The 27164-nt window shown below is 47.5% G+C and overlaps 2 protein-coding genes and 1 long non-coding RNA gene across 7 annotated transcripts in view; 1 reads left to right on the top strand and 2 right to left on the bottom strand.

Moving 5' to 3' along the window:
* DNAJC16 (DnaJ heat shock protein family (Hsp40) member C16) overlaps positions 1-5763 on the top strand; it is a 41462-nt gene extending 35699 nt beyond the window's left edge. For 3 of the 4 annotated variants that reach the window (XM_025447164.3, XM_025447165.3, XM_025447162.3), the window contains 4 exons: positions 556-636; positions 742-840; positions 1594-1764; positions 2292-5763. In XM_025447164.3, the coding sequence (XP_025302949.1) occupies positions 556-636; positions 742-840; positions 1594-1764; positions 2292-2691 (751 nt within the window). In that variant the 3' untranslated portion in view covers positions 2692-5763. The remainder of the gene's footprint in view (positions 1-555; positions 637-741; positions 841-1593; positions 1765-2291) is intronic. The other variant, XM_049106956.1, reaches the window with a different exon arrangement.
* On the bottom strand, positions 402-1597 carry LOC118353890 (uncharacterized). The gene is made up of 2 exons (XR_004813434.2): positions 1144-1597; positions 402-991 (listed from the first exon to the last, which is right to left on the bottom strand). It is a non-coding gene; the product is annotated as an uncharacterized LOC118353890 (long non-coding RNA).
* A 490-nt stretch (positions 5764-6253) lies between the features above and the next one.
* On the bottom strand, positions 6254-14989 carry AGMAT (agmatinase). 2 transcript variants are annotated; one of them, XM_049106962.1, is made up of 8 exons: positions 14832-14974; positions 14497-14800; positions 13307-13509; positions 10944-10992; positions 9695-9890; positions 8654-8833; positions 7260-7344; positions 6254-6595 (listed from the first exon to the last, which is right to left on the bottom strand). In XM_049106962.1, exons 2-8 carry the CDS (start codon positions 14766-14768, stop codon positions 6522-6524), a joined length of 1059 nt encoding a protein of 352 aa, XP_048962919.1. In that variant the 5' UTR covers positions 14769-14800; positions 14832-14974; the 3' UTR covers positions 6254-6521. The 2 variants fall into 2 exon arrangements, with proteins under 2 accessions (XP_048962919.1, XP_025302951.3); XM_025447166.3 differs by having other exon boundaries at positions 14497-14989.
* Between the last annotated feature and the right edge of the window lie 12175 nt (positions 14990-27164).

The following is a 27164-nucleotide window of genomic DNA, read 5'->3' as shown; positions in this document are numbered from 1 at the left end:
TGTTTGTGATTCCTGGCACCCAGCACAGCTCCTAAAAAATAGCAGGCCTTTGATGCATGTTTATGGGTGAATAAAATTTTAGAGCCCCAGTCCTAGATGGCACTGTGGAAGGTCAGCTTGTTCTTCCTCCTCTGCCCCCAGGGCCATGTCTGATTTATTCCAGCCAGGAAAAAAAATCGAAGGAAATAATTCCACAGACTTTTTAATCACTGAAACCATCCTTGACGTCAGAATGTTCTTTCACATTCACAATGTAAATCCTGTATTTCCTTCCATGGAACTTAAGCACAGCCTATTACGTTGAGACAAACTTCTAGAATAAGCATAAGCAATCTGAATGAAAACAGTGAGGGAAAAGCCTCTGCTTCCCCCACCACCACCCTCACCCTCAAAGAAAAACCTTTATTACATGAAACTAGAAAATGTTTATTGATATGAAAGCCTTTCGGTTTGGGTTCTTGGTTTTGTTTGAGCCAAAGAGAAGAAACCTAATGTCATCAACGGACAGACCGCAGCAGCGTTTCTAGAGCTGACCAGAGCTTAACTTCGTTTCAGGCGGGAGATGATGCCCCTTCTCTCCCTGGTCTTCTCCGCCCTCTTCATCCTCTTCGGCACCGTCATCGTTCAGGCTTTCAGGTAAATGCCTCCCTGGCTTCTCAGAGCAACTTCTCAGGGGCGGGCCCCAGGCCTCGGGGTTGTTGGTACTATTTCTTTTATAAAACACCTCGTTTCTTACTTTAGTGACTCAAACGATGAGCGAGAATCAAACCCTCCAGATAAAGAGGAAGCCCATGAGAAGGCCGGGAAGACCGAGCCAAGCTTCGCCAAAGAAAACAGCAGGTTGGGATCCCTGGGTGGCTCAGCGGTTCAGCGCCTGCCTTTGGCCCAGGGTGTGATCCTGGAGTCCTGGGATCAGGTCCCACATCGGGCCCCCGGGATGGAGCCTGCTTCTCCCTCTGCCTGTGTCTCTGCCTCCTCTTTCTCTCTCTGTCTATCATGAATGAATAAATAAACAAAAAATATCTTAAAAAAAAAAAAAAGAAAGAAAGAAAACAGCAGGTTTCTCTAACCACACACCCACCCGCAACCCCATGGGGCAGGAGAGCCACAGGCGCGCAGTCAGATAGCGTGGCCTCCACGAACCTCATAGATATGAGCACGCGGGTCACCTCCTCGTGTGTGACATGTGAGGGAAAAGTCAGCTGCTGGTTAGTGTTTCTGAGACCCTGTAGGCATCTAGACACAGGACCTCCTTCTGTTCTCCTCAGTACCTTCCGCCTCGCAGTCTCAAACTTCCTGATGGGGACAGGAAGCAGAGCCTGTCAGAGACGCTAGACGAGCCAGAAGCAGAGAAGGCTGCAGCCCCATAACCGTGTGGACTACCTTCATCCTCCCCTAAAGCTGCTTCTACACCTACTGAACAGCAGCATCTGAAAGGGTCTTTATGGGCCCAGGACACCAAGGGGGAGTCTAGAATATTAAATAACATAGCTAGTCTGGTTGAACATAGCATTTTCTTCCCCTTGTTTCTTTTCAAAGCAATGGCATTCTCCTGTCCTGATAACATCATAATCCCTCACCTCTTCTCCACAGCAGGATTCCTAAAAAAGGCTTTGTGGAGGTAACTGAGCTCACAGATGTCACATACACCAGTAACCTGGTCCGCCTGAGGCCAGGCCACATGAACGTAGTCCTCATCCTATCAAATTCCACCAAGACCAGCCTACTACAGAAATTCGCTTTGGAGGTCTACACGTTCACTGGGTAAGCTCGGGGGCGAGCGAGGGAAAGGAGAGAACGTGCACATTTGGGGGAGGAGGGGACCAGAGGAGAATTATGTTCTTTCCTCCTTGACCATGAGGGGCTTTCTTCGCACATGCGGTGAGATGTTGGCCGTGGCCTTTCAAACCCAGAAATCTTAGCTACCGTTGGGGGGTCTTTCTCCCCCTGACTTCGTGTCCCTGTGCCTCTGAACAGAAGACCTTGACCTCAGTCCTCTTCCGTGAGCCTCTCAGGGAACTCTCACGCTAGCTCTCAAGGGTTTCCTGAAGCCAGACACCAAGAGTGGCATAACTGGCACCCGGCAGGGACGGGGAGGGAGATGGGTGAGCAGAGTGTTACAACTGTTACGGAAGCCCTCACGTCCCACCAGAATCCTCCATCCTTTCCATATTTGGGCCCCATCCAGCACAGAGCCTCCCCCTGGTGCTGGAGGTCTGACTGACGGGTTACGTCCCCTGCAGTTGAGCGTGCGGGCTCTTCCCTACATCTTCACTGTGTTCTTCCGACAGGAGTAGCTGCCTGCACTTCTCCTTCCTGAGTCTAGATAAACACAGAGAATGGCTGGAATACTTACTAGAATTTGCTCAGGATGCAGCCCCGATCCCCAACCAGTATGACAAGCATTTCATGGAACGTGACTACACAGGTTACGTGCTGGCTCTGAATGGCCACAAGAAGTACTTCTGTCTCTTCAAGCCCCAGAAGGCAGTGGAAGAGGAGGAAGCCCTGGGGTCGTGCAGTGATCTGGACTCTTCCCTCCATCTGGGCGACTCGCGAGGGAAATCCTCCTGCGGCCTTGGACCCAGGCCCATCAAAGGGAAGTTGAGCAAGTTGTCCTTATGGATGGAGCGCCTGCTCGAAGGCTCCTTGCAGAGGTTCTATATCCCGTCGTGGCCTGAGTTAGACTGAAGGAGCTCAAGAGAGACTTTAACTCTTCCGGCTTTTTAATAGGCCCCCGGGAACAGGTCTTTTCAGGACTCAACCTATCACCACGGACAGAGAATAGATTCTAGATTATTCTTCCAGAACAACGGCTAGAAGAATCTTTCCTTTGTCCCATTCTAACCTAGGAGTGAAAAACACCTCAAGCTGAATTCCCTAGATCGAAATATTTTCCTTTGGGTTTTTTTCCCCCTCGTTTGAATGCCGCACTATTTAAAGTAGACTGCTCATTCCCCCTTCCTTTGTCATCCCTGTCACGTGCTCACGTCACCCTGCCCGGTCCTGTCCCTGTGCTGTGGGAGAAGCACAGGGCGCTGGCCTGCAGCAGGAACCCCGCGAGCCTGGAGTGCTGGTGGGGACCCCGCCCCCGCTGTGCTTCCGCCCAGCGCATGCTGTGTCAGTGGGACGGCCCGCAGCAGCTTCCAGGCCCTGCATCCTCATGGGGCCTGCTTCCAAGCAATCTCCCATTTGGTAGTTTTTCTGGTAGTCAGTGGCTAAAAGTATATTTGGGGAGTATCCCCCTGCCAGCAATTTGCCAGCCACAGTTTAAAAAAAACTAGGGATAAGTGGGGGTCCTGCAAGGGAGTGTGGTTTTCTTCCCAAGAGAACAGAGGGCTGGGTGGTGATGGAGGTGACCCCGTAGCGGCCCAGCAGCCGCCTGCCCCAGCGCTAAATGTAGCCCGGAACGGTCTGCTCCGCAAGAAGTACTGTAACGACTTTGAGCCATTTACGTGTATGTTTTCACACGCCTTTCTGCCTCTGTCAATTTTAGGGTATGAATCTTAGGAGCCATAATTTGTAATCTTGTTCTCTGGACGTAGAGATAAGCTGCTATAACCCAGTAGATGTTAAACCGAAGACACCTTTTCCCCGCCTGCCAGGAGTCAGGCTCGAGGAACCTCTTCACTCCAGTGGTGTCTCTTTAGTAAAATACCAGACATGTCTTTGTATCAAGGAACTTAAAAATTTCTCAGCAATTGTATTTTGAACACTGTTACCCCAAAAGTGCTGTAACTTTGAGCCCTCTTTTGTGACAAGCGAGCCAAGACTTGTTCTAGAACCCTGTTTGGCAAAAGGCTTCCTTTGAGCTTCTGGCCTATATCGTGGTATCTCAATTGCTTTCACTCTCAACTCCCAGCCGCCCTACCACTAACACGGTCCGATCTACCAACAGCACCCCAGCTTCCAGAACTCCAGTGCGCAGTGGAGCACACCTGCCAGTTAGAGAGTTTGCCTTTTTTTTCTCTCTCTTTTTTTAAGGGCAAAACCACCAGTGGAGTTTGAGCAGCTTCAAAGAGTGGTCGGTTCAGATGTCAAAGAAAATTGCCCTTTTGTAAAGCAAAGTGTCAGAGTCAGTGATGGGACATCTACTAAGTTAGTATTTCTTTAATCATCATTGCTTTAAACTAAGCCATTTGGATCCTGAATAATCCAAATATTGAGCTACAGTGGCAAGTAATAAATCATTTAAGCCCAGGAATTCCTATGGTTTCCATGGAGTCTATAGCTTTATTTAAAGAAAAAAAAAAAAAAGAAAGAAAGAAAGAAAGAAAAATCACTGCCAGGCTTCCCCCACACACACACCCCCACACCCCCACCACATGATCCTCTAAAAATTGGACACTTACTCTGAATGCCATGTCTCCTGGCACCTGTCCTAGGCAGGCGTGATTAAGGGATTCATTTGGCTCCTTGATGCACCAGCCTCAAAATTATTTTCTTGGTCTTTGATGGCCAAGTTGCTGATGTGAGTAGTATTTTGGTTCAGTGGTGGGTTTTTAATTTCTAGTACTAATGGGATCCCTGACCTTAATTTATGAAAACCAGCCCCCCCACCACCAGATTTGTTCATTTCAAAAATGTGTCTCATTAAAATAAAAAGCACCTTCAGACAGACAGCTGCACCCTCCATTTGTACTAAGAAAGGAAAGTGAGAATAGATAGGATTAAAAACATTCCTGGAGAATTTTTCAGTCCAAAATTTCTTCCACAGGTCTGTTCAGGGCTGGGAGAGATGTCCCCCAAGAGGACACTAGGAAGGTTCTACTTTACATTGAACATGGCCCTTGACCACCCAAGCCTTTCCTCCTGAATGTTTCCATGAATTTGTTTACTGTTGTGTCAAATGTATGAGCCATCGTCATGCTCAGCCAATGCCACCATCTCTCCTTCTCTTGTGTGGAATCACACAGACCTAATTTTGGTTTTAAGTGAACCTCCTGGTCTTTGAATATCTTGAGTCTGACAGCATTGTTCTGTCTTTAGAAGTAGGCTCTTCTGGTTGGTAGAGCCCATGCATCCTATTTAGCAGATGGGGATGAAAATTGGCCTAAAACAAGTCTTTGTAGAATACACAACTACTTACAAAGTTGTTTTTTTGTTTTTTGGGTTTTTTTTTATCATCCAGGTGCTGGTGGCATAATTTGTCTAAGAGATTGTCAGGTCTGAGCCAGCAGCATTTCAGTGAGCAAGACTGCCCTGACCTCTGTTGAGGCACCATGGTCTCTCTCTGCCATCAGTTACTGACCCTGAAAATTTGGTCGTACTTTTCAAAGTAATGGGTTTATTTCCTCCTCATCCAGCACATGCATGTTTTCCTGTTTTAAAAAAGCAATGAAATCTGAATGTGTTTTTTAATTGACATGCTTTGTTTGGGAAAAGAGATGAGAAGCAAACACTCAAACTTTTTTCCCAAGTAAAATTCTTTAAATGCCGATGCAGACTATCTTTGCAGATGAAATATTGCTCACATCCAAATGCCTCACCTTGTCCCTTGAACACAAATGCAGTGTGGCAGCTGCTGAATCTGTCCGTTGAGCTTGTCGAGGAGGAGGATGGAGCTTTAGAGACCGATCTGAAAAGAAGGTGAATATTTTGCACTTTTGATACTCTTAGGAACAAATAACTTATTTGGCAAATGGTGTCTTTTTTATGTTGTTTTTGTTTTGTATTGTGAACAGGCACTGAAGCTGATGTTATTTTTGTTTTAAGAATATTACAGACTGGAAACAAATAAACTATTTTAATGTGTGATGATTACACGTGGCTCTTGCATTGGGAGGTGATGATTTGTGGACACCTTAGCAATGAAACAATTTGCACATGACACACGCCTCAGTCTTCGCTGCAGATTTCAGGAGTTGCCTCAGGGAGGATGTATCAGCTCCAAGAGGAGAGAATGCGAAACTGAGACGGGGAGTGGGTTAGGGAAGTGTCACCAAGGGCTCTTTGGAGGCCACCTGATGTCTGGCTGAAAAGACATTTCATGCACCCTCCTGGGCTTCTAAGTGGCAAGTTTCTTTATTAGGATCTGCAAGTTACTTTCATTCAAACTTTCTATGTTCACAGTGGTCCTAAAACCCAGGTGCAGCCCTGAGTTCCTCAGGAGGAGCCACAGTGTAAAGGAAGAAACTAGAGAAATACAGGATGTTTATACAGTATTATGTCACAGGGCTTTTTTATTCCATTTCTCCAATTTTTAGATCATCTTCGTGAACCAAATGCTCCTTGGCTCCCTGCCCCCCCACCCCCGCCCCGCCCAATCCTCCACCATCTCATCAAAACAGCACAAGTGCTTCTCTGTTTATAGTTGACTCAAACCCCACAGAAATATTAGCCGTTGGATTAGAATTCTACTGAACGCCCTGATTTTACAGCCTCTAGGGACATTTCTCAGCAGAAAGTTGTACTGGCATAATAAACTCCTGAGTACTCAGAGTTGCCTAGGACTCAGCTTGCGCATAAATCCTTGAGAACTGTCATCAACACAGCCTGTTGTATCTCGAAGAGCCCGAGGTTCAGACGACTGTCACTTTGGGGAGAGCACACAGCATCTCAAACAGCAGGTTAGCAGCCAGGAGGGCCGTGTTTCCTACAAAGAAACAAAACCTAAGGCTGGAGCCTCTCAGTACTCCGCCCTCTTCCCTTTCCAGACTCCCCAGCCCACTTCCATGCTCTTCTCTGGGCCACCCAGCCACCCTGTGGATGTGCTTTCCCTGATATTCTCCATCAAGCATCATTCAGAAATAGTTTTCTGAAAATCAGACGGTTCTTTGTTCTACTCTGAAAACAGATTCGTACCCCCCAAAGGAAAACCTATAATAAATGGTGTCTATTGTATTTAATCGCCTCCCCTCTGATGTTAATAGGCCCAAGTCTGTAAGCTTCTCTACGTTGAAATTATTGTGATGGCATCTGCTTCGAATACCTCTCCTAAACCACTTACACCTCAACAATTCACTTTTCAATGAAATATCAAAGGGGGATGGAACTATGCCACCCTACTAATAAACTGCAGGCTGGTGTTCTCTTCTGCTGCTGGGCGGGCAAACCAATAACAGCCACCTCCCCGGGGTGTTGTTAATTAGCTCACGTTTGGAAGGTGTGCGGTAATAGGTTTATTTTCTCCACTGCAGAACATACTCGGCAGGCTCCCGAGTTATACAAAAGGACCCATCCATCTTCTACTTACCAAGTAGATGAATATAATTTAAACTAGGAGCTGCCCACAGATCCTAGTATTCTCATTTACTCACCAAAAGGATCGTAGGGCGGTGAAACTTCCACAAGGTCACAACCCACCACATTCAGGCCTTGACAACCCCGGATGATTTCCAGCCCCTGTCCAAGACGAAGCCTGAGTTGTCCACAGCAGTAACCATCCACGAGGAAAAGCAACCACAGAGGTTCCAGTGGATCTCTCCCAACGCATGCCCACCCTTTGACTTGGAACTGTTGCTTTTCCTCAGTAAATATTTATCGACAGCCGGGCACACAAATGGCCAAAGCACAGCCCCTATTCCCAAGGGCTCCATTGTGTGTTGATGAGACCAAGCAAACCAATTGTTTCAACATCGTGCATTGAAGGCTTCTAGAAAAGCAAGTGTAGGGGAGCCTGGCTGGCTCAGTCAGTAGAGCATGCAACTCTTGATCTCGGGGTTGTGAGTTCAAGCTCCATGTTGGGCGTAGAGATTACTTTAAAAAATAAAATCTTATGAAAAAAAGTTTTTTAAAGCAAGTGTAGAAAAGTATACCATGAAACAGCCCAAAGAGCTGGGGGAAGTCCTCCCTCTCCAAGATGGAAAGAGCCCAAGGAATAGACCAAGCAAATAAGTAGGGGAAGGGCAGCCCAGACAGACAGACACACGCAAAGTCACCAAGATGGAAAGAAATACCAGTAGTTAGATGTGGCCAGAAGACAGAATAAGTGAGGGGGATGGTAGGAAGAGGTCATTTTGTCTAAAAGTTTCCACTCTGCCGGTGAAAAGCCCAGAATGATAAGCTGAGGAATGAGGACTGTGTGTTAGAAATCTCCCTGAGGGGAACTGGAACTTCAAGAATGGCCTTGAAGAGGTAGCTGCGAAAAGGCCCCTTTCTTAGAGGAGGTGAGATAACTGATCGAGTGGAAGTGGTCTTCACTCACTCACACCAACGCCCAGGAGTTCCTGCTCTGTGCGTCAGGCACTATGCTAGACTCCGAGGATAGGGGAGTAAATGAAAGAAAAGCCCTGCCCTCCCGGAGCTGGCCTTCCAATTACAACCACCCTCCAGTTCCCGCCTGTGTTTAACTCAGCACACCTCAAGGGAGCTTTATTTGGATGTTTCTAAAACTCTTGAAGTTCCATGGTAGGTGGTTAATCCCATCATGAGCAACCCCAGAAAGCTAAGTCTCGTGTTTCTAAGAGGGGATGCTGTAATGTGTCCCCAGGAACCAACCACAGGTGGATCAGGGGCAGAAAGCTCCAATAACAGACTATCATAACCCCGAGAGGAAACGAGAGTCCTTGCCAGGGTCCTTGCCCACTCCTCACCCTACAAGAGTGGTCAGCGTGCGGGAAAGGCTTGCAAAACCCTGTCCCGACCCTGAAGACCCACCCCGAGTCCTTGGAATCGTCACCCTCAGGAGTCGTCCCGGGTGGAACCTCCTCACCTGACTCGGGGTGAGCCCCGCAATTTCAGGTGTTCCTGTCCCTGGGGCGTAGGCAGGATCCAGGCCGTCGATGTCAAAGCTGATATAAAGGGGCTTGCCCCCCATCTGCCGCCTCACGTCTGCCATCAGCGGGACCAGCGACTTCATCCAGCAGTCCTCGGCCAGGACCACCCGGAAGCCCTGGCGGGGAGGGGAGCGGAGCGCTGGCACACGGGACCCCGATCCCACCAGCAGGGAACCATCACCCCCACTTCACCGCTGAGTTAGGGAGGAACGGCCGGTGGGGAAGAAGCAACGAGTGAGTCCAAGCTGACGCCGCCGGGGCCGGGGCCGGGCCACAGGGAGGCTCCGCCGGGGCAAGCTCCTGCGGGCGGCTCCGCACAGCGTGCAGGGCACAGGCCTCCCCACCCGGAAAGCGGGGGTCGGGGCGCCGGGGGCTCAGCCGTGGAGCGGCTGCCTTGGGCTCAGGCCGTCACCCCGGGGTCCCGGGATCGAGTCCCCATCGGGCTCCCCGCGGGGAGCCTGCTTCTCCCTCTGCCTGGGTCTCTGCCTCTGGGTCTCGAATGAATGAATGAATGAATGAATGAATGAATGAATAAATAAATAAATAAATAAATAAATAAATAATCTTCAAAAACAAAAGCAGGGGTCTTGAGTCTTTCCTGGTGGGATCTTGTCCTTCGTGGTTACCTAGAAGCCTCCCTGCCGATCGGGAGTGAGGACAAGAACGAGAAAGGTGGCCACTGGCCTTGGGTTCAGGCACTTGCAGGCCTTTTCCCAGGCAGCCACCGCCCAGAGGCTGCTGTGTTCCCGCCTGTCCCCCCAGCCCAGCGATGAGAGGCCCCCTCGGCCTCACCAACTAACAACACCCTCTCTCCTCCACGCGGTCCTCTGGAGGCAAACTTGCCCCCCGCCCCCCAATTTTCTGAACATGGTCATCAAAGCTCCTGTTGAATCCACACCCGCCACGGAACGGGCACTGGAGAGAAATGCACTTTGCAGGCCGGGGGCACGGGAGGGCAGAGAAATGCACTTTGTCACCTGGCTCCGGCTGTATCTGTAGGGATCCAAGGTCGTGGCGGAGCCCCGGATGCCGACCTGCACCACGCGCTCGCAGTCCAGGAGGCCCTCGTCCACGCACCGGCGGAAGGGCGTCCCGTGATAGACCTTCTCTCCCAGGGCCTTGTCGGCCGTGTCCGTGTGGGCGTCCACATGCAGCAGCCCCACGGGGCCATGCCTGGTGACAACAGGCAGCTCAGTGGCCAGGCCTCCTCGGGGACCTGAGCACGGCCGCCCTCTGGGCCACCCGAACTTCCAAACCTGACAACTCATAGCCACGGGACACCTGGCATCAAGAACCAGCCTTGCTAGTGGTTTCTGTCCTCAAATCACTTAGCATCTCAGAATAATAAAGCCAGAGAAGTCCAGCAGAAGATGGGCACGCGCTTTGCTTTAGCTGCCAGCCACGACCTACCACCCAGAATTTTCTGCACTTAGAGATAGAGAGGCCCCGGGGCAGATAAGAATGAAGGACTGAGGCTCAGGGGAGCTTGCAGAACTAATCAGAGCCCCGCTTCTTCCCGCTGTGGCACCAAGCAGCAGCTTCAACCCAGCTCTCTCTCCATAATCTCCGATGACCCCGCCAACCACCCAAAAGAAACATACAATCTAAATCAATGCTAAGCAAGCACAGCTTCCAGAAAAGACTTGTACCCAGTACCCACCCACCAACAGCCACAATGCTACCCACATATCCGTCCCATATTCTGGATCTGCCAGCGCCTTGGACCTTCTGCCTCTTTTTCAAACTAATTAACCAAAGTCAGTTAATCCCTGGTAGACCTTCTGCGACTGGAAAATCCATTCTCTCGTTCTCTGGGAGAGGGACCCTTTCAGGAAGAAACAAGGCCCTCTCCTCAGCAAGTCACAGCCTTGTGTATTTGGTCTTTGAGGCAAAACAGAAACTGAAGTGAACTGGGGTGGAGTGTCTCACGAGGGCCCCATCTTCCAAAAACAGAGACAAACGCTGAGCATGCACACCAGAGCAGAGCTAGGACAAGCAAGGGGAGCCACGAGTGTTAATAATAAGTTGTCTTGGCTCCCAGCTGCTGACTGACAGAGACACCTGGAGCTCGACCTTAATTTTGATCCACAGAAGCGACTCAGTCGGGAATTTCCTATCACCCCAGATAACCTGAGCCAGCAGACGTCACTTGATACCATCTAGCAGCAAACAACTCAGCTCCTGAATTTTGAAACCCTTGTGTACGCCCAGACACTTGAGACTTACTTTTTTGCCATCGCTTGCAATATAGGATATGTGATTGTGTGATCTCCGCCTGCAAAGAGGAAGAAGAAAATATCTGGAATGTGGATAAGATGAGAGGACCGTGTATTCGATAGAGCCATCTTCCACTGACCCAATGGTGCCACCCTTTCGATTAGACCGAAGAGCTATAACCTCACCTCCACGAGATCTTGTTCAGTGATATGAAAATGACCACTGGATGTTTGGGATTACATTGTCATTTAAAAGAGGAAAATGAAGCACCGGGGGGTCTCAGAGGTTGAGCATCTGCCTTCGGCTCCAGGTGTAATCCCAGGGTCCGGGGATCAAGTCCCCCATTGGGCTCCCCACAGGGAGCCTGCTTCTCCCTCGGCCTGTGTCTCTACCTCTGCTCCTCCCCCTGCTTGTGCTCTCTCACTCTCTCTCTCTCAAATAATAAATGAAATCTTAAAAAAAAAAAAAAAAAAAGGAAACAAAGCTTACAGTTAAATGCCTGGAACAACTCTGTCCAATAGAACTCTCTGCAATGAGGGGCATGTTCTCTATCTGCACTGGCCAGCATGGTGGCCACTAACCACCTGTGCCTACTGGAATATAGCTCATGCCATGCAGGAACTGAATTTTTAATTTAATCTAATTTTAATTAATTCTAATTTTTTTAGCTATACGTGGCTAGTGGCTACTGTACAGGACAGCTCGGGCCTAGAAAAGTATTACTATGATCACTATTAATAGCAATAATAGCTTACAATTATTGAAACTTAAAATATGCAAGTCACGATGCCGGACACTTCATATGCACTTGCACTGTACGCCCCTCACACGAAACAATGAGGGAGATGCTGCTAGTGCTATTCCCATTTTACAAGAGAGGAAATGAAGCATAAATAGCTAGTGAGAGGTGAAGCTGAGATTTTCAAACCATGCCATCCAGAAATCACACTCAGCACCACGATGTTCTTCTGCAGGCTCGGCCCTCTCTTTTGGCAAAAGCACCCTTGGATATTTAGAAAAAGGCCTGTGTCATTTTAACTATTTGTGAACTAGAAGAGAAAGAAATGTAAGAGTGGGGGGGAGGAGGGGCTGGGGAGGACAAGGGGAAAGTTGTTCTATAGATTGATAGAGACCTTGATGAGGAGAAAACACCCTTTTGCAGCTCTCTCTCAAATAAACTCATTTTTAATGAGATGTCCTTGAGAGGCCCCTGGGTGGCTCAGTCAGTTGAGCGTCCAACTCTTGATCTCGGCTCAGGTCATGATCTCAGGGTTGTGAGATGGAGCCCTGAGTGGGCAAGGCTCTCTCTCCCTCTGCCCCTCCAACCCCCACCCTGATCTCCTGGTGTGCATGCTCCATCAAGCTTTCTGTCTTTCTCTCAAGAAAAGAAAGAAAGAAAGAAAGAAAGAAAGAAAGAAAGAAAGAAAGAAAGAAAGAAAGAAAGAAAGAAAGAGAAAGAAAGAAAGAAAGAAAGAAAGAAAGAAAGAAAGAAAGAAAGAAAGAAAAGAAAGAAAGAAAGAAAGAAAGGAAGGAAGGAAGGAAGGAAGGAAAAAGAGAGAGAAAGAAAGAAGAAAGAAAGAAAGAAAGAAAGAAAGAAAGAAAGAAAGAAAGAAGAAAAAGAAAAACATGTCCTTGAAGTAGTTAAAAATTCACAACTGAGCTCCTATTGTAACCCTTCCCCCGGCCTGGAATCAAGGGATGGGACAAAGGTGAAGTAGGTAGAGGCACTTGCCAAATTTAAGAGACATGAAAAAATGCAGTCATTAATACAAATACTATTTTGATGTAATACTTTTAAAAATCAAGGTCAATGCAAAAAAAATTCCATGGTAATTTTTTTTTTTTTTTAGATTTATGGATTTGTGTGAGAGAGACAGCACGAGTTGGAGGAGGAACAGAGGAAGATGGGCAAGTGGACTCCATGCTGAGCCTAGAGTCAAACACAGGGCTCGATCCCAGGACCCTGAGATCATGACCTAAGTGGAAACCAAGAGTCGGATGCCCAACGGACTGAGCCACTCAGGCGCCCCTCTGTGACAAATTTTAAAGACAGGACCAGTAAGAGTGCTATTCTGAACTATACTGGAGCCTGAGGCCAAAGAGAAACGTCCATCATATTTATTGTTGACCTTTTGGCAACCCCCCCACGGTGAACCCCTCACTTGCCCCACCCTAGTCCATCGCTGTCAGTCATACTAGTCCAAAAATGAAAACATCCTCTCCCCAGGGGTTAAAACAAATAAATTAAAAACATCCTCTTTCCCACTGTCTCCATACTCATAGTGGCTTGCCCTGAAGGAGCAGCTACACCCCGGCCCACGATAAACGAGCCCTCAGTGCAGAGCTGCACCTGTCTACGCAGATGCCATTACCCAAGGTCAGGGGAATACAGCCAGCCGCTACAATTTTCTCATAGGCCTCTCGAATTAGACGGCAGCTGTCCTGAAGGTTGTAGAGATTGACATTCACGTCGCCTAGGTCTGCAACCATGAGGGACTGGAAGGGGAGGGCCCCCGTGCTAGGGTTGGCTGTCCGAAGCAGCACTGACTCTTCCCGGATCCGCCGGGGGCCAAATCTGGAAAAGGAAGAATCATCCTGTGAACCCCAGGATTTCTCCGCCTCTGCATTGCTCCCACTCCGGGCTGGATGCATCCTTGATGTTGGCGGGAGGGGGGCGCTATCGGGTGCCTTGCAGGATGTTTCCCCTGATGCCGGTAGCAAGCTGGGATAACCAAAAAGGCCTCCAGATACCATCAATGTCCCCTGGAGGCAAAATCACCCCTGGTCTCGAATCACTGATCCAGTCTGTGTACTTGAAGAGATTAAAGGCACAGATTTAGGAGCCCGCCCATCACCAATTTACTAAATGGCATTGGATAATTTCTTAATCTCCATGAGCCTCAGTCTCCTAATTTTACAGATTACAGATTAGGAGGAATTGAGTGAGGTCATCTACGCAAAGAGCCTTGCATTTAGGAGACATTTAATAAATGATGGCATCTATACTTCAGACTCTTAGATGTAAAGTGGCTGAGCTGAATCAGAAACAGCTGATGCTCCTTGAATAAGAAAACAGATTTTAATTTGATCCTAGAAAAAACACTTTGGGGTGCCTGGCTGGCTCAGTTGGCAGAGGTAGAGCGTGGGACTCTTGATCTCGGGGTTGTAAATTCGAGCCTCATACTGGATGTAGAGATTACTCAAAAATAATAAAATTTATTTTTTTTAAAAAAGCCTTGTATATGAGCAATTCTTTATCAAGTGGCATCTAGATGGTTTGGGGAAGGAGCATCCAGTTTCCTCTGTTCTCAGAAATGATGTCCCCTGCCCCTGCAAGCCCAAGCTCCCGTCCCAGGAGGCTCAGGAAGCAGTGCGTGGAGAAGGCTCCGGTCACCCACGGATGACACAGGTGTCGAGCCCCTCCCTCCCCCCCATGGGAGCTCTGAAGCCCGCACCAGCTGCCAACCCCACCCTGGGTGAGCGCAGGTGCCTGTCCCCTTGTCTTCCGCCCCCAGTGGCCACGGGCGGTGCAGACACGTGCCCCTAATCCTTGGGACCTTACCTGGCCCCGGGCCGGTTGGAGGTCCCAATGTCCAGGGGCACCCCGACGAAGGCGGCGTCCAGCCCCTCGGGGGAGGCTTGCACCGGCAGCCGCATCATGGAGCAGACGCCCACCGGCCGAGCCAAGAACTCGGAGCTGGGGGGCTGGTTCCGGGACGCATCGGGGGACCCGCTGCTGGCGCTGCGGCCCGGGGGGCTGAGCCCCGAGGCAGGACGCGCGCCCCCGCCCGTGCCCAGAGCCCGGGCGCACCCGGCCGCCACCCGCCGCAGCATGCTGCCCGCACCCAGCAGCCCCGGGTGGTCACCTGCCCGCACCCAGCAGCCCCGGGTGGTCACCTGCCTGCAGCCCACAGCCCTGGGTGGTCACCTGCCAGCACCCAGCAGCCCCGGGTGGTCACCTACCAGCACCCAGCAGCCCCGGGTGGTCACCTGCCAGCACCCAGCAGCCCCGGGTTGCCCCCTGCCCGCAGCCCGCAGCCCCGGGTGGTCACCTGCCAGCACCCAGCAGCCCCGGGTCGCCCCCTCCCCGCACCCAGCAGCCCCAGGTCGCCCCCTGCCCGCACCAGCAGCTCCGGGTGGTCACCTGCTCACACCCAGCAGCCCCGGGTGGTCACCTGCCCGCACACAGCAGCCCTGGGTCACCCCCTGTCCGCACCCAGCAGCCCCGGGTCGCCCCCTGTCTGCACCCCGCAGCCCGGGCTCAAAAAGCAGGTGGCCCCGGGAGCCGCCTCCAAGGGGCCGCTCTCTCCCCGCCTCCTGGACTCTGGCCTCGGGCGCTCTCCCCAGGCGCGGTCTCCTCACTATCTCCCCACTACCCCGCACCGCACCTGCCTGGTGCCTGCGTGCCCCAAATCAAGCCCTGGGCCCCTGCTTCTCCCTTTCAGAGTAATATCTTTAAAAGCCAAAAGACTTAAAGGGAAAAAAACTTTCTCTAAGGAAGAGAAATTGGTAATTCCTTTTTTTAAACAGATTTACTTATTTTAGAAAGAGCTCGGAAGGAGGGGGGGTGGGAGGGGCAGAGGGAGGAGGAGAGAGAGAAGCAGACTCTGCACTGAGCCCAGAGCCCATGGAGGGGCTCCATCTCACACCCTGAGATCATGACTTGAGCGGAAATCAAAAGTAGGATGCAACCCACTGAGCCACACAGGCACCCCTATAAATGCATTTTAAAAAAATAATATAGTGGGTTTTTTTTAAGATTTTTTATTTATTTAGTCATGAGAGACACAGAGAGAGAAAGAGAGGCAGAGACACAGGAGAGGGAGAAGCAGGCTCCATGCCGGGAGCCCAGCATGGGACTCAATCCCGGGACCCTGGGGTCACGCCCTGGGCGGAAGGCAGGTGCTAAACCGCTGAGCCCCCCAGGTGTCCCTAAAGTAGGGTCTTTCTAAATCACCTTTTCCAAAAGGGCTCCAAGACCACTCCTAGTGAAGATCCCACTCCAGGGAGTCCCTAATCTGCACTCCTCTTTATGTCTAACCCCCAGGGAAAGGAAAAAAGTAATTTGTGATGAGGTTATGTGAGCCATGAAGTGCTATTATACACTTTTAATCTCTGGAAGTTGAGATTGAATGGAAAGGGTCTGAGTTTGCTTTAAATTGTAACTTTGACATGAAAGTTGCACCTTAAACCCCACACCACCCAGCCCCCGCTGTGCAGGATGGGGGCAAAGTTTCCTAAAGGTCAATAATGCGCTTTCAGTGCTGAAAGAGACTGCAGAGCATTTTCCAGAAAATAAACAACAATCCCTCAACATCCCTACGTGCAGATCGTACCACTATATCTTTCACATGGCTTGTCCCAGATGATGGGGGAAACAAAGGCAGAAGAGAAATTATTAAATTGCCTTCCTACCTACAGCCCAGGGACAAGTCCTTGAAACAGGCAGAGGGACATTCCTCTAGGGACTCAGCTGCCTTGAGATTCATACTTTGCTAAGGGCAAGAGGCAACCTTAACCCAACCCCCAGGACCCTGTGACTCTAACATATAAAGATTCCTTTGGAAACTTCCTTTATCTCTACTCCCCAAGATACTTGTTGGCAATCATCCCCCAGCACATGACCCACAGATACACATCTGAAGGGTCTCATGACTCAAGTTATATTAGCCGGTAATAAGTGACCTTTCCCCAACAATAGCCAACCCCCTCAAGGTCCTCGAAACCTTATTTCCAAAATTCCTTAGAGACTCACACGCTCCCTAACTCTCCCCAACTTGACAGTCTATAATGGGCCCCTCCTCGTCACCCCAATGTAGATCTTTCTGCCCACGGGTCCTGTCCCTGTGCTTTAATAAAATCACCTTTTTGCCCCAAAGATGCCTCAAGAATTCTTTCTTGGCCATCAGCTTTGAACCCTAACGTCTTTTCCTACACCATTGGACGTATCGTTTTCTTACCTCTTGGTTTATTCTTTCATTCTTCTCACAAATATTTGAGTGCCTACTGCATGCCAGACACTACATGACAATAACTCCAACTTCTTCCCATTTTTCCCTACTGCTGCACACGCCTTTCCTTTAAACCTTCCATGGGGGGTGGGGGGCACCTGGGTGCCTCAGTTGGCGAAGCAGCTGCCTTTGGCTGGAGGCATGAGCCCAGAGTCCTGGGATTGAGCCCCGCATCCAGCTCCCTGCTCAGTGGGGAGCCTGCTTCTCCCTCTCCCTCTGCTGCTCCTCCTGCTTGTGTTCTCTCTCTCTGTCAAATAAATACATAAAAATATTTTTTAAAAATTCATAAACCTTCCATCAGGCGTGCCCTCCTGCTCTCCTGACAGCTCCTTCTCTGATGGCAATCTTTCAATATCAAGGTGACGATGTTCACCTGGAGGCAGGTAGTTCACAGACCAGATCCCAGCCACGAGGTTCCAGTTGCTCACTTTCTGACTCCCCACCCGGAGGTCCTGACGGCCCCTCAGTGGCCCGTGGTTCAGCCTTCTCCTTGATCCTGCTGTCTGCCCCATCCTTTGGTAAGTCCTAGTGGTCTCCTGCCTGCAAGCCCCCCACTCGCTCCCTCTGCTATTCCTGCGGTTCCCGTCCTCCCACCCCAGCTTTCCTTTGGTGTCTCTACTCTCCCAGCAGATAATGCTTCCTCGAAGCCAATCCACTAATTCCCTTTCCCAAAACACACCTTTGTGCACTTGTCCCTCGAGCCATCGTTCACCTTACACAGCCCTCACTTTCTTGCCTCCTGTCCTTTGCTCATGCCATCTCCTCGCCTGGAAGTTTCTCTCCCACGACCCCCATCTCCACGTGTCCCCTGTTCCACGGAAGCCCACCCTCAAACTACTCTCCCTCCCTCTCTCTGGAACTCTTAAAACTCTCAAAATTCTCACAGTTTTCAATTGGAGACAAATACAGGAGCTGGGATCAGAAAAAAAAAAAAAAAAAAACTAAATCCTAGCTCCACCATCCATGTAGCTCAATTACAACATACGGCAGCAGAGAAAACCCACTTGCGTTCCCTGTGGGTCTGGGGCAATAGCTCAAAGTAGCTCCCCGTCCAGCACAAGGTCTCTTCGAGGTTTCATGCCTCATCTTGCAAACGTGTGCCATTTCATTCAGTTTCTTTTTTTTTTATTTATGATAGAGAGAGAGAGAGAGAGAGAGAGAGAGGCAGAGACACAGGCGGAGGGAGAAGCAGGCTCCATGCGCCGGGAGCCCGATGTGGGATTCAATCCCGGGTCTCCAGGATCGCCCTGGGCCAAAGGCAGGCGCTAAACCGCTGCGCCACCCAGGGATCCCACATTCAGTTTCATAACACGTGTTTATATTACCAAAGAACATTTGATCTTATTTACCAGTTAAATGCTTCCCCCCGATTTTTAAGAAAAGCTGTCACTCCAATACCTGACATTGTTTAAACTAGCACACCCGTGTGTACACCCCTGAGGCATCCAGTCGGGGGAAGCGTGGACTTAGTACATCAACCTGAGCAATTCACCCTTTTGAACCTATTTCCTATTCTGTCAAATGGAATGATAATCCTTTCTGGTTGTTCTTATGAGGATTGAACAAGGTCCACCGTGAAGAGCACCGTGGAACCAAAAACTGGTAAATACTAGGTAATGTCATCATCTTATGTTTTATTTTGTCTACTGCAGAGTTTCTTAAGCAGTGATCATAGCACAGTGGCGTTTGCAGCTGGGTTACGGGAGGAGGGGGAGACATAACATAAAGACCCCACCCACGGTCCTTGGGGCCACCCACGGCCAGTCACGTCTGGGTACATGCAGGTCACGCCCCTCGGAGTCTGACATCCTGCTCTGTGGTCCCCACAAGGAGGCAGCAGGATTGGCGGCATTTGCTGCTTGCCGTGCATTACCACCCAGACATCGACCTCAGAGGCCAGCAGCAGGTGCACTGCTGCCCGTTGGGGAGGAAGGAGGGCTCGGGGCCCTGCTAGAGGAGTTGGGTTCTAGCGACCCAAGGAGGACGGGCAGGAACCCGAGGTGCAGCCAGTCAGGGGAGGAGGAGCAAGGAGACTGTCTGGGAGGTTTGGGCCAGAGCAGCCCCAGACAGCTGACCTACATCCATCTTCCCTTAGTATCAGATTATCTCTATTTTTGACTGATGTCCAAACAGGGTCCAAGCTAACTTCGGAGTGACTGCTTGAACAATGCTCATGGCAGGGTGGTATTAGAAATATTTCACATCTGAGATGACACAGACATTGGCCAATCAGAGCAGATGCCAGCAGGCCATAAACAGTGCATGCCTGCGCGTACCAAGTGGATATTTTAAGTATTTGTTCTGAAGGTGCATGCTTTAAATCAGAGCTGTCATTATTTTGAAATGCTTGACACGAAAGAGTGTGATGGGATTCAAAACCCATTGGTATCACAAGAAATTTCAGTTGCGTAACTACAAATGAAAGAAAAAGAAGATGATGCTATAAATCTAACTTTTGTAAATTTTTAATATTAAAATTTTACTTTTTTATCACTTGAGTTTCCAATTGTTCATGGCTATCCAGAACTTAAAGAGATCCTTTAAAAAAAAAAGATTTATTTATTTATTTTTAGAGAGGGAGCACACAAATGGGGGGCAGGGGTTAAAGAGAGGGAGAGAATCTCAAGCAGACTCCCCCGCCAGGCTCAGAGCCCAACACGGGGCTCCACGTGGAGCTCAATACGAGGCTCTAGCTCACAACGTGCCAGCTGAAATCAAGCTGGATGCTCAACCGATTGAGCCACCCAGACGCCCCTTGAAGGGATCCTTCTTGAAAAGTCTTGGTGGTTATTGTATATAGCCAATTCAAACACAAAACCTGATAATAAAAAGTCATATTCACAGAGGAAAGCTAAAATTTTGAAAATACTTTATTTGGAAATTTTATATAAGTCCAACATTTAATGCTGCCTCTAATACTTTTATTTTTCAAATCAAAATTACATAATATATAGAAAAGATTTTTTTTTTTTTTTTACCAAATCCCATACAGATTCCTAAATCCACTCCTCACCATCCACGCTTACCTCAACGGGATGTACAAATTGTATGATTTTTCTACGTGTGCCATGACAGGAGAAAGATTCCAAAGCACCATTCTAGTAACCTATAAGTTCCAATATGTGTTTTGTCCTTCTGGCCAGCCTCTAATTGCAGTGCCTCAAAAACCAAGTAACAGAATAAATGGTGGGTGAGTGAGTGAATGACTGAACGGATCTTCTGGAAGCTGTGGAGGGCAGCTCTAGGCTGATTACTATTTCAGCCAAAAAGCTACAACGGCCAAAGAACATGAGGAAAACACTGCGTACGTTTCAGCTGTCTGCATGGATTCCCTTTGGCCTCACAAATGATAAAAGGGTTCCACAGAAGGAGTCAACAAACTTGTCTGTGCTTGCAGAGGCTCAGGAATAATCAGGCATCAGCTCCAGCCTGCCTGACACACCTGGCCGGGGGCTTTCTTTACTCACTGTTACCCAGTTACACTTCCTTGTCCCCTGGCCCTGAAGAAAAATAGATATTTTTGAGCATGTTCAGAATACTTTCTCGCAATCTCATCCAACTGCCCACTCTTTATTTTACCTACAAAGTTACACACTCAACAATGCATCAGGGATACTTAACACACTCACATGGAGTTACCTCCAACAGTAGCATCATTTTTGTTTAATAATATCACATTTATTTTTTTCTAGTGCAGTTTTCTTTTTTCTTTATTATTTTATTATTTTAAGATTATTTATGTATTTATTCATGAGAGACACAGAGAGAGAGGCAGAGACACAGACAGAGGGAGAAGCAGGCCCCCCACAGGGAGCCCACAGGGAGCCCAATGAGGGACTCTGATCCTGGGATCTGGGATGATGCCCTGAGCCAAAGGCAGACCCTCAACCTTCAAGCCACCCAGGCGTCCTCCTTTTCTTTTTTTAAATTTAAATTCTATTAACTAACAAATAATGTATTATTGGTTTCAGGGGTAGAGGTCAGTGACTCATCCGTCTCATATAACACCCAGTGCTCATTATATCACGTAACCCTCCTTCATGCCCGTCACCCAGTTACCCCATCCCCCTATCCTGGTCCCTCCAGCAACCCTCCGTTTGTTTCCTATGATTAAGAGTTTCTGGGATGCCTGGGGGGCTCAGCAGTTTAGCGCTGCCTTCAGCCCAGGGCGTGATCGTGGAGACCCGGGATCAAGTCCCACATCAGGCTCCCTGCATGGAGCCTGCCTCTCCCTCTGCCTGTGTCTCTGCCTCTCTCTCTGTCTCTCATGAATAAATATATAAATAAATAGAATCTTTAAAAAAAAAAAAAGAGTTTCTTATGGCTTGTCTCATGAATAAATATATAAATAAATAGAATCTTTAAAAAAAAAAAAAGAGTTTCTTATGGCTTGTCTCCCTTTCTGATGTCATCTTGTTTATCCTCTCTTCCCCTATGATCCTCTGTTTTGTTTCTTAAATTCTACATATGAGTAGTATCATATGATAATTGTCTTTCGCTGACTGACTTATTTCGCTTAGCATATTACACTGGTTCCATCCACGTTGTTGCAAATGGCAAGATTTAAATTTTTGGTGGCTGAATAGTAAATATATATATATTATAAATATCTATCACATCTTCTTTATCCATTCAACTGTCGATGGACATGTAGTCTCTTTCCATAGTTGGCTGTTGACATTGCTGCTATAAACATTGGGGTGCAGGTGACCCTTCAGATCACTACATTTGTATTTTGGGGGTAAATACCTAGTAGTGCAATTGCTGGGTCATAGGGTAGCTCTATCTTCAACTTTTTGAGGAACCTCCATACTGTTGTCCAGAGTGGCTGCACCCTCGTGCACCAACAGTGTTGGTGGTTCCCCTTTCTCTGCATCCTTGCCAACACTTGTTGTTTCCCGACTTGTTCATTTTAGCCATTCTGACCAGTGTGAGGTGGTATCTCACTGTGGTTTTGATTTGTATTTCTCTGATGCTGAGTGATGTGGAGCATTTTTTTCATGTGTCTGTTGGCCATTTTTCATGTCTCCTTTGGAGAAATGTCTGTTCATGTCTTCTGCCCATTTCTTGATTGGATTATTTGTTCTTTGGGTGTTGAATTTGATGTTATTTATAGATTTTGGATACTAGCCCTTTATCTGATGTTTGTAAATATCTCCTCCCATTCTGTGGGTTGTTTAGTTTTGTTGACTGTATCCTTTGCTGTGCAAAAGCTTTTTATCTTGATGAAGTCCCAATAGTTCATTTTTGCCTTTGTTTCCCTTACTTTTGGAAATGTGTCTAGCAAGAAGTTGCTGTGGCCGAGGTCACAGAAGTGGCTGCCTGTGTTCTCCTCTGGGATTTTGATGGATCCCTGTCTCACATTTAGGTGTTTTATTCATACTGAGTCTATTTTTGTGTATGGTGTAAGGAAATGGTCCAGTTTCATTTTTCTGCATGTGGCAATGGCATCATTTTTCAATCTCAAAAATAATATATACTATTTGAACACGGGATTGGCTGTTTGGTCTATTCAGCTTATCAGATAGACATCTGGAGCCTGATTAATCTGACCACTTTTATCCAAGTAAGTGGCCCACTCAATCTCTCTCTAGTCCAAAAGAGCTTCCTGGGGCAAGAGAAAGAGAGAGAAGAGCATGAATTTATCTAAGCAAAGACCCACCCAGCGAATGCTTAAAGATCACCGTCATGCAGTTTCAGAGTCAAGCCAGGAGAGGGCATAGAAAACTTCTATTTGATCATCTAGCAAGGAAGAGGAACTTCAGGAAATGGACAGAGGACTTCTTCAATCTTCCATCAGGTGACAGACATAGAGTCCAGGTCATTTAGTCGGTCTGATTTTATCAGGCCACAACGGGATTTTTGTTTTGTTTTGTTTTTTAAAAAGAATTTATTTATTTAAAGCGCAAGCGGCGGGAGGGGCAGAGGCAGAGGGAGAAAAGAAACTCGAGCAGACTCCACGCCAAGTGGTTGGTTGCGGGGCTTGATCTCATAATCCCAAGACCATGACCTGAGCTGCAATCAAGAGTCAGACGCTTACCATTTAATTCTTTCTTGAAGAAAATGTTCAGACTTCTTCAAGCCCCAGCCAGTTTCCTCTGCATTTCTTTTAGCAAAGAAAAGAGGCAGTCCTCCTTGGCTCTCTCAGGAGGTCAGCTGCTTCCGAATAGCTCTCCTTTGCCTGCAAAGTGGAGCCTGTAGGAACTAACCTCTCCTGACTTCCCGGTGATGATGCACAGCTGAAAGCACATCATGAACTTGGTCCTTGGTGGGAACGGCATTAGAAAAATGCAGGGGCTGATTATTAACTGTATATAAACTATATACTCTGGGCAAATCTGACTCAAGTTACTAGTGAGACTGAATACTCAGTAATTGAAGACTAAAGGGACTGTAGCTAAAAACCGAGGTTCCAGGGTGACAAGAAGCTTAGGGACGCTTGGGAAAATGGTGTTTAGACAAAGCCATCTGTAAGTCGTCTCATGGAAGGCAATTCATTTTTAAAAATATTTTATTTGAGAGAGAAATAGGGAGAGAGAGAGCATGAATAGGGGGGACAGATAGCAGCAGGCTCCCTGCTAAGCAGGGAGCCTGATGTGGGGCTTGATCACAGGACCCGGGGATCATGACCTGACCTGAAGGCAGATGCTTAACAGACTGAGCCACTCCTTATGCAGGGCAATTCACACCAAGAGAACATCATTATACATGCCTGGAGGATAAGTATCAATGCTTAAGTACAGATAACGATCTCATACAGCAAAGCGCATATGATACAATGTTTCCTGCAGTATCATAAAGTCAACGGGATGATAAAGTATTTGTTCTGTTTCATTATGATTTACTTTCCCTCCCAATTTCTTTCTAAATTCGACACAATGTATTTTTTCATTTGTCTTTCCAATTATCCTATAAATAAAATATTTATATTTGATAAGGAAAACTGAAGTGCTAAACCAGTGATGTCACTCACTATGTATTGTAAGGCCACATCCTCCCCAGGATCCAGGATTAGAGATGGTCTTGCCTGTTCAAGGTGCAGTCAGGGTAGCTGAGAGGGAGTGAGGCTCATCATTTATTGGACAGTTAGGAGGATTTTTAAAAATTCCCCTGGGGATCCCTGGGTGGCTCAGCAGTTTAGCACCTACCTTCAGCCCAGGGCGTGATCCTAGAGTCCCGGGATCGAGTCCCGCATTGGGCTCCTGCAGAGACCTTGCTTCTCCCTCTGCCTGTGTATCTGCCTCTCTCTCTCTCTCTCTCTGTGTGTGTGTCTCATGAATAAATAAAATCTTTAAAAAAAAAATTCCCCCGAATTGACATCCTTCCCATACCTGCTATCAAAATAGTTTCAGAGTTCCACTTTTGATACCTAAGATCCAGTTTCCAAATATTCACTTCACTACTTGAACCTGGTTTCCGAAACAATAGCGACCGGCTAAATAATTTCTTAGTGCAGACTTCAAAGACCAGAGCAAGAACAGAATTCAGGCTTTCTGATTTTTTTTTTAAGATTTTATTTATTCATGAGGGACAGAGAGAGAGGCAGAAGGAGAAGCAGGCTCCATGCAGGGAGCTGGATGTGGGACCCGATCCCAGGACTCCGGGATCACGACCCGAGCCAAAGGCAGACGCTCAACCACTGAGCCACCCAAGAGTCCCTACACTTTCTGATTTCTAACCTAATATCATATTCACTGCCTTCTGGATGGGTCAAATCGACCCTTTTTCTCTTGGTGTCACCCTTGATTTGATTTTCTCTCTAAATTTTAGATCTTCTTATTTTTTTTTTATTGCAAGAGCAATACATGTGTATCATACAAAGTGAGAATCCATCATGGTCCACCCCCACCCAATCAAGGTTGTATTTCAAGGCACAGAAGGCTTTTGAAAAAAAATCAAAACTGGGTTTAGCTTATATAAAGTGGTTGGCAACTTCCTTTTTTCAACTTAAAATGCCTTGAAAATCTTCAAGATGAGCTTTTTAAAAAACAGCTCTATTTAGGGGCATCTGGGTGGTTCCGTCAGTTGAGCATCTGACTCTTGATTTCACCTCAGGTAATGATCTCAGGGTCATGAGATTGAGTGTGGATCTGGATTCAGGGGGATCTGCTTCTCTCCTTCTCCCTCTCCCTTTCCCCCTCCCCCTCCTTGCACACACACATTGTCTCTCTAAAATTAATAATTTTTTTTAAAAATTGCTTTATTTAGGTGTGATTTATATACAAAACTCACCTATTTTTAAGTGTACAGTCCAATGATTTTTTGTAAACTTATGCAGCCATCACCATAACCCAGTTTTAGAATATTTTCCTCATCCCTAAAAGTTTCCTCATGCCTGCAAATAAGTTTTTTTAAAGGGTGCGTTTTTGTGGATAATTACAATCATGAATAACAAGTCCCAGAAATTTCCATTTTGCCGAGCTTTCACTTGCTGCTGGCAGGCAAGAAGAAAATTGCAAAAGCCCATCGACAAATGTTGGAAGAAAACACCATAAGCTGACCGACAGCTGTTTGCTCAAAATAGTTTATTCATCCACTCCAGCTTTTACTCAGTGTCAGCCAAGTAGCAGGCTATTGGTTAAGTCTGTAGGGCTATAAAGACAGATAATAGCTGTCTTCTCCTGGAATAAATTGGGTGTGAATTCAATAGTATGCAACCTAAGAGTTCCAAGATTCAATGGTTTTGAGACATAAAAGTGTTCCAGATGGGTGTGATATTTGGACTTCCAGAAGTCATGATAGAGAAACGATAGATTCCCTTTCCCACCTAAAACAACCAAAAGAGGACAAAAGATAAGAAACAATGGTTTTCAATACACTGGACATAAAGCCACAAAGGATAATAATGCCTGATAAAGGACAACAGACAGGGTGAGCACTAATACTTGCATTGGTTTACTACCTTGAGCTTATGGGCTACAGTGCAGGGAAGGAAAACTGAGGCAGAGCTCAGTGGAGTCCCTGAGTTGTGAATACAGAGCTGAGAGTTCAGGGTGATCAAGGCAGCTAGAGTTTACAGGACAGAGTACCAGAGACGAGACACAGACACGGACACACACACACACACAGGGAGAGAGAGAGAAAACCCCAGAGATCTGTAGAGGGCCCTCTTCTGGTATTCACTGAGTCCTGTGTAGGGCATTGAAGTAAAACTATCCGAGGCTGGGGAAAGAACCACATGAAAAGATTAGAGGAAAACATGCTTCATGCACCCGCCAGGCTGGGAATAGTACCCTGTTCCCAGTAGCCAGATTAGAAAAACTCATAATTTATGGGGCCTCAGGAAGAATAGTCATGCCTCAGAGGGAATAATCAGCCCCGGAGTTGGCACTGCTGTTGTCCTAACAACTCTTTTTTTTTTTTTTTTTTGAGATTTTATTTATTTATTTATTCATTAGAGAGAGAGAGAGGGAGAGAGGTAGAGACACAGGCAGAGGGAGAAGCAGGCTCCATGTAGGGAGCCTGATGTGGGACTCGATCCCAGGACTCCAGGATCAAGCCCTGGGCCGAAGGCAGGCGCTAAACCCCTGAGCCACCCAGGGATCCCCTTCTTTTTTTTTTTTTTTTTTAAGATTTTATTTAGGTCCTAACAACTCTTAAAAGCAAAATCCCAAAGAATCAAACTATTTCCAAGTAATTTAACTGTACTCCAGAAAAAAGTTCCAGATTTACAGGAATTCAAAAATATCCAGCACTAAACGCGGTAAAATTCACAATATCTGGCATCCAATCATAAATTACCAGGCAAGTAGAGAGACAGGTAAATGGGGCCCATAATGAGGACACAAACCAACCAATGCAAACGACTGGAACGTGACACACGGTAGAATTAGCAAAGACATTAAAACTATTATTATAACTGTAATCTCTCTTCAAAATATTCTTTTTAAAGATTTATTTATTTTTTCATTCATGAGACACAGTGGGAGGCAGAGACACAGGCAGAGGGAGAAGCAGGCTCCACGCAGGGAGCCCCATGCGGGAAGCGATCCCAGGACCCCGGGATCACTACCCGAGCCAAAGGCAGACGCTCCACCACTGAGCCACCCAGATGCCCTTCTATCTTCAAAATATTGACCAAAGTCATGAGAAATATAAAAAAGATTATAACTGAACTTTTAGACCTGAACTACATACAATTCCCAAACCCACTGCAAGTATTTCTGGACCGAAAATGCTGAACAGCAAAAAAAAAAAAAAAAAAAAAAAAACTGCCACT

This window comes from Canis lupus, chromosome 2, assembly GCF_003254725.2.
Source record: "Canis lupus dingo isolate Sandy chromosome 2, ASM325472v2, whole genome shotgun sequence".
NCBI classification, from domain to species: Eukaryota; Metazoa; Chordata; class Mammalia; order Carnivora; family Canidae; genus Canis; species Canis lupus.
The sequence above is the reverse complement of the archived record's forward strand: the minus strand, read 5'-3'. Positions and strand labels throughout refer to the sequence as shown.

Coding starts and splice junctions, on each gene's coding strand:
- AGMAT (XM_025447166.3), bottom strand. CDS start 14,768: ATGCTGCGGCGGGTGGCGGCCGGGTGCGCCCGGGCTCTGGGCACGGGC. Junction 9,891..10,943: donor TTGCAAGCGATGGCAAAAAA/GTAAGTCTCAAG, acceptor TGTTGTCACCAG/GCATGGCCCCGTGGGGCTGC. Junction 8,834..9,694: donor ACAGATACAGCCGGAGCCAG/GTGACAAAGTGC, acceptor CCTCCCCGCCAG/GGCTTCCGGGTGGTCCTGGC.